At 36.6% G+C, this 10,531-nt stretch overlaps 1 protein-coding gene across 2 annotated transcripts in view; it reads right to left on the bottom strand.

The window, feature by feature from the left end:
- Positions 1-1,460: 1,460 nt before the first annotated feature.
- The window catches only part of CNTN1 (contactin 1), a 404,810-nt gene continuing 395,739 nt past the window's right edge, over positions 1,461-10,531 (bottom strand). For both annotated transcript variants that reach the window (XM_006055954.4, XM_006055955.4), the window contains exon 24: positions 1,461-3,747. In XM_006055954.4, coding sequence (XP_006056016.1) covers positions 3,671-3,747 — 77 coding nt within the window. In that variant the 3' untranslated portion in view covers positions 1,461-3,670. The remainder of the gene's footprint in view (positions 3,748-10,531) is intronic.

Raw genomic sequence — 10,531 nt, 5'->3', positions numbered from 1 at the left:
ATGCTCAAGTTGGGGAAAGGGCACCGTTCAACAATCTTTTTATTAGCCATCTCCAGAAGATTAGAGATTCAGGAAATTAGGTATGAAAATTAACTTTCTGTGTTATAAAAAGGGAAAAGAAAATAATAAAATAAAATCCACATTTCTCTAGAGAGAAAACCTGAAATGCATTTCAGTCTGCTGCATGGATTTTAGACACAAACAACTTAGGGGACAATTTTAACAGACAAAAGTATATAGCATTTTGACACTTAAGATATAGAACCAAAAGACAAAAAATGAACAAATTAACATTTTAGATAAACCAAGAGAATGGATTTATTTTTAAGAGAATTTAAATTATGTATCCATGATGTTTATATTGTTGATTCAATTTAAAATATCAATTAATCTAACTTGTAATAATGATGAAAACCTGTGATTCTCAAACCTGGGATCCCTTTTAGACTCTCACAAACAACCTAAAAAGATACAGATCCCTATGCCTCACTGCCCAATTTTGATTTGGTAAGCCTGACTGAGGCCTCGGAAATCTATTTTGCTTTTTCAAATTCTCCAGGTTATCCTGATGGACAACCAGGTTTGAGAACAACTAACAGGGAAAATGCACTCACAGAAAGAAGCTTTGATCTCCCAAAGCCTGGAGAATTAGAGATGGGGTCAGTCCTGGGTCAAATACCAAAAGTAAAATATTAGAATGGAAGTAATATAATACTTAGGGTCAAGAAACAGAGGTGGGGTCCAAAAGGGGAACCAGGGTGCAGGGTGGAAGCAAGCTTCATGAAACAGGAAGAGAGGTCAGAATGCCAGTGAGAAATCACAATCAGAACACAAGGGAGGATGTAAGGAAGAAGGCAGAAACCTCTGGGATTCAGCATTTGAGGTTCAGTCTGGCTCAGGACTCAGAGAAGGCTTCACCTGTACCAGATTCCTGTTTGCACAGCTATGGTTTTGAGTAAATTCCTCCATAAGAGTATCAGCTCATTCAGGGTTTAAACAGTCTCTTATTTTTTCAGTATCTAACAGCTTGCATTAGTGTCCAGCATAAGATTGAGTGATATGCACTGACCTCTCCATAAATTGAAGTCATCTCCCAGGTGATCACATGTGTGTGCATGTATATGTTTTTTGTATATTTTTTTGTAGAACACTTCAAACATTGAACTGCTGTTTTGTTTAATATGCAATATTTTTTCCATGTTATTACATTTTTAAAGAAAATCCTCTAAAAATGAATTTTCAAATTCAGGTAAATTGAAAGGACAGTTGTTATTTCTTGGGTAACAGTAAGACATTTATTTCTTTATAATTTTTTTCATTCATAAAAAGGACAAAGCACAGTCCTATGCTACTCCATTGAAAAAAATGATAAAAAATAACTAAAAAAATCAATTCAATATTTATCAGTATCAAATAAAACTACTACCACCTTTCCTTGAAATACAAAGAAACAACAGATGTATCTATCACTATATAAAGTTTAATTAAGAATCTTGTGTCTTAAAGCAGATGATGCATTAGTTTGACAACAGTTTAAACCTGGTGGTCCCAGTCAAATTTGTACACGTCTATGAGGAAATGAAAGCTTGAATTATCAGTGTATGAGAGATTTTACTCTATTTTATCTCTGTCACAAATTTAAAATTAAACAAACAACCTTCAAAGTCTGTTTTCTTCTTATCTGTCAGAACCATTTCATGCAAAATCTAACCAGTTTTGCTCTTTATTACCATACATAAGAAAATAAAAGGCAAGCATGCATTTGGCAAAATATTTAGTTGTTGATTATATAAAAATGCCCAACATGGGTCACATTGCAAAAGGAAAACCCCAAAGTGTAACAATGAAAACACAAACATTTGTACAGAAGGCTCACAGAGTATTTGTTTCCCGAAAGTATGAAGAGATTTTGTTTCTTTTTCAAATAATTAAATATTTTATGAAATCTGGCAATGATCTCAGACCGTTGACATACTTCTACTGGGGAATCATCCCTTTCACTTGTTTTTAAAAAGTTTCATTTTATAACAAAGAGTTAAATGTAAACTAATGAAATATTTATTGGTATTTTCTTAATGAAAGCTCTAAACATTTACACATAGATATATAGTACAAAAATTATACAAATTAAAGAAAAGGGGGTAAAATAGTAATAGATCTATTTTGCTTCCTGTAGATATTTTTATGAACCTATAAGGTATCCTTTCTAAAAAGATAAACTCTATCTCTAATTAGCTAGCAAGGTTGTGCTAATAAAATAGGATTATACCTCTTGAAGCATCAGACATTGCACTATTTCATTAGCCAGCTAATCCTTTATTACTTCTTTCACATCCACACTCAAACACATGTCCGTGCACACCATGGAGAATGAAGAAATGTGCATCTTCCTTTTCAGGACTTATAAAAACCTAAAATACCAAAACTTGGGAGATACCACTGCACAGGCAAGCTATTTGTCTCCTCCCAGCCTTCTAGTTTTGGATACTCTTCAAAGTACCATTAACAAACCTTGATTTGGTATTTTTAGCCAGTTTTCGGTATTGCATTGAAGCAGGAAATGAATTTAAAACTAAATTTAAAAAATAATGGGGAATACTGTAGTTTTTCCAAGCTACAGGTGATTTCTTGATCCCACACCTTTAATAAAGAAAGGTTTTACTTATAATGAAGCACAAAAACAAAGACACTAGAATATTAGATAATTCTGATATTCACTTAACTGACATTTATTCCTAGCTACGTAAAGCCTGTCACTTCTCAATGAAAAAAATGGAAGCTCTCTACTTTTTAAAATTGATCATTTCACATATGAATAAATACAGCAACATGATGATACTCTATCACAAGAGTTATGATTTTTGAGGTTTGAAATTGATAATAAGAAAAGCATAAAAGAACATCAGAGTAGAATACAAAAGTAAAAAAAAAACAACTTCATACAGTATGTTAATTTTACTATTAAAAAACTAACTTAAAAGAATTACTGATTCTGAAAACCAAATGTTTAGAAAATTACTTGCTTCCAAAATAGGAATACTTATCATAAGTTCTAGAATTTGGTTTTCAATATTCAAAATCTTCCAACTCATTCAATAAAATGATTTGGTATTGGAGATTATGTCTAATTCTTCAGTTCTATTATTTTTTTCTAAGAAAACTCAAAATGTCAAGAATGATAGGGGCCATTCAAAATATGCAGGACCCAAAACAGAGAGGATAGTACAAGAGACTATAGTACTCTTACATTTACCACATACGATCAACACTTCAACCTCTATTATATTTCACAACTTGTTATTAAATTTAAAGCACCTGTGTATGGTGATTTTACTTTCACTCTACAGCCTATAGTATTGAATTGAACACTGTAACTTGTCCCATTGGATTAAATCATGCAACTGTCACAGAATCAGTTTAAGTGGTTTATAAGGCATATTGGAACGAGTTAAAAATCATTTTATATTCATTTAAAAGTTTATTCTTTTGGATGAAGGGGTTCCTGAATGCCTCAGTCATAACATATGTTGTAAATCAGTTGGATAGTTTGTTAAATTATGATTTATTTGGCTTAGCATGGAGCCGCAGGGATTGGAAGGAACTGTAGTCATCATAGGGATGAAGGGTGTTTTCTGAGCTGGGCTGGGAAAAGCAGGTTGTCACACCACATTCAGAATTCCAAGTAGACAAGGATGCCAAGGGCAGGCAGCAGGAAGCCGAGAAGACATGGTGATAGGATGGATGCACCTATAACGCAAATCAAACACGTGCTTATTAGTTCATTGATAACAGTCACTATTGCTCATTTCCTCTGCTTTGGGGAAGACCATATTATGTAACCCTGAAAAACAAGTGTTTCCTTTGAAAAAAATACCAGCTTCTCTTAGTCTTAAGTGACTTAGTAAAAATAAAAATGGTTGATCAAGGATTTTGTGTGTGAAAGTATATGGACTATTTATACCATGAGTTCATATAAATCATTTAAGATAATAAGATCACAAATGTTTCTATTTTTCCTATGATCCAGCAGTCCTAAACTTCTACTAGAAGTCACTAGGTCAAGAAACATACATAAATAAGTGAAAAATCATATGTAAGCTGTGACACAAGATGAAGAGATGCAGCAAAAATGCTAATAATGTTAAACCTGGGGCAATGACATTGAAGAGGAGAAGGGGACAACAGAGGATGAGATGGTTGGATGACATCACCGACTCAATGGACATGAATTTGAGCAAGCTCTTGGAGTTGGTGATGGACAGGGAAGCCTGGCATACTGCAGTCCATGATGTCACAAAGAGTCAGACATGCTAAGTGACTGAACTGAATGACATCATATGTATACTGGAAGATATTGCATGATTTCATATCCCATATATCAATAGTTTTAAAACATTTAGGGACATATACACAATGATTTGATAAATGTATTTTTGATAATAATAATCTATTCAAATTTGTATCTAAAGAACAATTGCCCTGAAATATTAATGCTGTGATTTAAGAATAAAAATGATGTGATATTCTATATACTTAACATACATCTTGAATGCCATCTAGAAGGGCTCTTCCTGTGCTAAGGAAATTTATAGGTCTAAGTCCAGCATCACTGGGATTCTTGAGAAAGGGTTGAAAAGTGGGATCAAAAAAGTATACTCTTCCTTTCAACTCTCCACAATTATTAAGAACTCTTTTCAATGACCGCACTGCTGGGAAGAGTGGCAGGCTAAAAATACAGTCAACAGATTGCAAGTATAATAGATTTGTGTCTATTTGTGTAAATATAATAGATTTGGAAGGTCTCTAAATTTGAAACTTTAAGTCATTGTTATCAACTATATCTACAGCTGTCTAAATATCCCTTTCTTTGGAATATTCTCCTTACATTTTGAAAGACTCAAGATTGAAGAGAAGAATCTTTTCTTCAATTTGGTCATGAAAGCACAGTCATACTCCTTTTAAGGTGGACAATGATTGTGTCTACCTATATTCCACTATTGCCCTGTTAGCAGCATTTGGTGCTGCATGGAAAATGTAAGAGAGAAAACATTATGAGACACACATAAAGGGGTTCTTAGAAGTGAGCAGGCAGTGAGGGTAAAAGTGAGGGCAGAACAGCGGGCACAATGTAAACGGCCCTTGAGCAGCTGCCTCATTATGGAGATGCTGCATAAGAGCACTACCAGCAGCAATGACACTAATAATAACTCTGACAGCTGCTATTCACTGCTCTATACAAGACAGAAACCACACTGGCCTTTTATGAGTATTATGATATTTATACAGTAGTCTAAGATGGTAGAACTTACTATCCTGACTCTATAGACTTGTTGTTGTTGTTGTTCAGTCACTCAATCACGTCCGACTTTGCGACACCATGGACTGCAGCATGCCGGGCTTCTCTGTCCTTCATTATCTCCTGAAGTTTGCTCAAACTCATGTCCATTGAATTAGTGATGCCATACAACCATCTCATCATCTGTCACCTCCTTCTCCTCCTGTCCTCAATCTTTCCCAGCATCGGGGTCTTTTCCAATGAGTTGGCTGTTTGCATTAGGTGGCAAAGTACTGGAGCTTCAGCTTCAGCATCAGTCCTTCCAATGAATATTCAGGGTTGATTTCCTTTAGAATTGACTGGTTTGATCTCCTTGAAGTCCAAGGGACTCTCAAGAGTCTTCTCCAGCACAGTATGAAAGCATCAGTTCTTCAGAGCTCAGCCTTTTTTGTGATCCAAAGCTCATATCCATACATGACTACTAGAAAAACCATAGCTTTGACTATATACATATTTGTCGGCAAAGTGATGTCTCTGCTCTTTAAAATGCTGTCTAAGTTTGTCATAGCTTTTCTTCCAAGGAGCAAGTGTCTCTTAATTTCATGCCTGCACTTTATAGATTATGTAACTCAGATTCAGATAAAATTACTGCTTAAGACCAGTAGCCAGTAGAAGGCAGAGCCAGGATTCGATCTCAGACCAGCCTGGCTTCAAAGTCCATGCTCTTTCTACATTGCTGCCACTTTCTACAGATCACTTTGGAAATGAACCAGGTCTAGAAAAGCACTAGAATGCTACATCCTGCACTTCAGGTGTCAAGGCAGAGCACTGAAGGAAAATAAATGACATAGGGGAAAGTAGAGCACCTAAGCTGTTTCCAGGGGTATTTGTTCTTGTAGTTTTCCTTCTCTTTTTCTACATAGATATTTTAAAACTATGCTTCAGCACACATATTATTTTATTCAATAAGATGACCAATAATAAACCTTAATCACACAGAAAAATATTAGTTTTCAATGTTTGACCTAATTTAAATGATCTTTCCCAAAGACCTTTGTCTGAGAATGACAGCAGGGTCTCTGAAATGCTCTGTCCTTTGACCACAAATTACATTAATGATGGGTACACGTTCGTGTATTTGCCTGAATATGTGGGTTGTCTGAGTACAAACTGTGGCAACAGAAAGATGGTTAGTCAACTGTGAATGCCATTTTAAAGTTTTGGTGTTAGTATGAAAACCAAATATAATTTCATAACTTGTGGCTACAACATCAGGATATTTGATTTATTTAAAATAAACTCTTCAAAGTTTATATGTGTCATATTTAATTTCTCTAATGGCTCAAGCCTATGTAATTGTGGTCTTCATCTTCAATTCTCTTCCACATTCCAAATAGAAATTAGAGACCTCACTGAACTGCTATTTAAAGTCATTTTAAATGTGGGATCCCCATATTCTTGAGGGGTTTTAAACATATATTCTTTTTTTACCTAACAAAATGTATATAATATTGCTATCAAGAATAATTTCAGTACTTACATGGTTAGTTGTAAACATGTATTTTGCATCAATGCAAGGAGACCTGGATTCGATCCCTGGATTGGGATCATCCCCTTGAGAAGGGAAAGGCTACCCACTCCAGTATTCTGGTCTGGAGAATTCCATGAACTGTGTAGTACATGGTTGCAAAGAGCTGGACACAACTGAGCAACTTTCACTTTCACTGAATATCAAACATGAACAAATCATCAATCTGGTTAATTACTTTTGCCTATAAGAACTCATGTAAAGCCTATTTAGAATACTATGTCATTGGGTTTCTGGATTTTTTTTACTTTAAACTGCCTAGTTACACATTGAGAAGAGAAATTTAAGTAAAAAACAAGCAGTACTTAACAATCTTTTCAGGTTTTATGGTAAGTAGACGGTCACTCTAGGCTTCCTTGGTGGCTTAGTGGTAAAGAATCCACCTGCCAATGCAGGAGATGGGGGTTTGATTAATGGGTGGGGAATATCCCCTGGAGAAGAAAATGGCAACCCACTCCAGTATTCTTTCCTGGGAAATCCCATGGACAGAGGAGCTTAGTGGGTTACAGTCCATGGGGTCACAAAGAGTCAGACATGTCTGAGTGACTGAGTACTGAGCATGAGCATAAGACAGTCACTCTAGTCAGCTTTTAATACAAATGTCTTTTCTGATGCTTAAGTTTGGACATGCTCCAACCCAAATTGCTAATGTTTGCTATAATTTTCTCCTTGTGGTGTCATGCTTTATGTTCACAATTTTTAACATTTTGTGAACATCTTCAGGACAGGGAATATATCCAAATTATATTTTCAGCTGTGTTGTCTAATACCAAGCTCAACATATAGTAATTTAACTATAAAGGTATGATATAAATAATTCTTACAGTTAAAATCCCTGAATCTTTTCTGATTGTAGAGTACAAGGTCATAAAGACAGTAAAGGGGTAAGACATGGGGGTTTAAAGACGAAGACAAAGACAACCACTGTGAGCTGCATCTCTTATCAGAGAAACAATGTTAAAATCTGCAACATCAGAAAGGCCATGTTTTACTCCTCAGCCCAAAGCGTTCTCCAACTTGTCTTAGTGGGATGTTACTTTGGATTCCTTCACAGTCTTATCCTTGGCCTTGGGCTGGGGGAAGAAAGTGCTTTGATAAGATGATTTATCCCCATCTTCATATATATTAGGTGTTTTAGGAATACATCAGTGTGTGTTTGTGTTGAATTCAATAAAACTCCCTCTGGGATAGCAGAAAGTTTGGAGAATATAAAAGTCTGTCTGGGATTGACAGTAAAATCAGCTCAGAGGAGAAAAAAAAAAAACAAAAACAAAGTGACCTGTCTTTATTCAGGTTAGTTATATGAGAGACAAAGATAATGCCAACTGAGAAACATTTCTAAGATCATGCAGCGACTAGAAAATGCAAGAACAACCCCATCACTGAGTGGCTAGTGTTGACTTACCAATAATATTCCATACCTTCTTTACTTTTCCTATCTTTTACTAGGAACATGCAGCTGGTAAACTACTCTCCCCTCATGATGGGTCCCTGGCATGCTAAGTCACTTTAGTCATGTCCAGCTTTTTGTGATCCCATGAACTGTAGCCCACCAGGGTCCTCTGTCCATGAGATTCTCCAGGCAAGAATACTAGAGTAGGTTGCCATTTCCTTTTCCAGGGGATCTTCCCAACCCAGATATTGAACCCATGTCTCCTGCATCTCCTGCATTGGCAGGTGGGTTCTTTACCACTAGCACCACCTGGGAAGCCCCATGATGGGTCCCAACCCTCCTTAATTCCTGATACTTCTGGCCTTATCTCAGAAACAGCAAATAACTCGGAACTGATTGCTTCTTCCCTTAGACCCTCCTCTGGATTATTCAGCAAGAACTCAAATCTTACATAAGATGTTTCTCCTTCCTACTTGAGTGGTGCTCCATGACTGTGTTGAGGTGTGTTTCCTTGTTACATCTAGTTGATTACGGATGGTCTGATTGCCTGTCAGAGTACGAGTTTGTACTTGGTCTTTGGATGTTTAGATTTTGAGAACAAATAGGCAAATATGAAGGTCTGTAAACAGGCCACTGTCCTTCCAGGAGATGTAAGGGTGTACTAAGAATAGTGTCATGGGGCTCTAGAGCCAAGCAAGGATAATGACGTCCACATTCTGCCTCTGCTTTCCATTGGCTAGGTAATCCTGAGCATATTCTTTAATCTTTTTGTGTCCTAGTTCCTTCAAGTAAGAAAAAGGGATAATATACCTCATGTCTTTATTGTGAGAAGACATGAAGAAGATGTGTTTCGATGGTTCTTAGTGTGTTTTAGCAGCATAACCTTTCTTCAGAAGCAATCATATATGGAAGCTCTTTAACTGAACAAGGAGGGAGAGGGGATGCTTTATTTAAAGATGGGCCTGGGGCAGGGGACCACAGATATTTTTTACCTCCTTTGCATTCATGCTGATTCCTGTACTCCCTCAAGCCCATCACTCCAGAAAATGAGTGGCGCTTTGCTTATCACAGTTTGAAAATAGTTGTTATATGTAGAGCACTTCAAAAAATTCATGGCTGATAGAAAACTCCCATAAATGACAGTGATTCATACATTTGATGTTGTTCATCTCTTTATATAATCCTACATTATATTTTTGAAAAATAGTTGGATAAAAACAAAGGAAAACAATAGAGAAAGCAGGTATGCCCCTGCACACAACTTACATTGGAAACCTATATGCCTACTTATTGCTCCCCAATCACATATTGTGTCCAGTTAGGTCACAAACAGCCCTGAAATGTCCTTTCACATATCAACACCGGACATATTGCACTTTTCTGTAGTTGCCTAGCTCGAGGTGCGGAGAAGGCAATGGCAACCCACTCCAGTACTCTTGCCTGGAAAATCCCATGGGCAGAGGAGCCTGGTGGGCTGCCGTCTATGGGGTTGCACAGAGTCAGACACGACTGAAGCGACTTAGCAGCAGCTCAAGGTGATCTCCTCTGTGACATGGTAGTTGGGGATTCTTTATTTTAATTCACTGGAACTCAGTGAAGAAAAAGCTGATTTTGCACTGCTTTGGGACAACTAGAGCCAGTTAACTGAACACTTGTGTCTGCCACATTTCTGGCTTTTATCTCTTCTTTCTTTGCAGATGGCCTCACATTCTCAGACTGACTCCTCAAGACAGACCAGAGTGTGAAGCTCACAATTATACATTCTTAAAAGCAAAGAGACGATTTTTTTTAACTTCAACTCCAGTGAGAAAACTCTCAAGGAAAGACTCTTATTTGAGAAGCCTGAGTCATACACCTACTGTAAGACCAATATTGTGGCTGAATTAGTGGATTTGTGTGATTGAACTAGATTAGAGCAGGTGCCCATCCCATCCCTCAGTCAATCGCTCTGGCCAAGGAGAAGCGTCACTTAAGAAGACATTAACCTTCCTAATCTCAGGTATTAATTAAGAGCTTTGTTTTTGGAGTTAGCTTAACCAGTTCAGCCTCCTGAGTCTATCACTCCTTGGCTGTGTACCCTTTAGAAAATGTTTTGTATCTGTTTACCAATTAGATGTTGTGAGGATTAAGTGAGAAAATGGCACTTATTTTCCTAAATTTTGTGACAGAGGTGGGTGAAAACAAAGTTAAAGGAGGAAAAGCTGTTTCTTACTTTGAAATCCTGACACATAATTTAATGTATGAATGAATTTTCTGACCAAGATCACTTTTTTAA

The sequence above is a fragment of the Bubalus bubalis genome, chromosome 4 (assembly GCF_019923935.1).
Source record: "Bubalus bubalis isolate 160015118507 breed Murrah chromosome 4, NDDB_SH_1, whole genome shotgun sequence".
NCBI lineage: Eukaryota > Metazoa > Chordata > Mammalia > Artiodactyla > Bovidae > Bubalus > Bubalus bubalis.
This window is presented reverse-complemented; position numbering and strand designations above follow the sequence as displayed.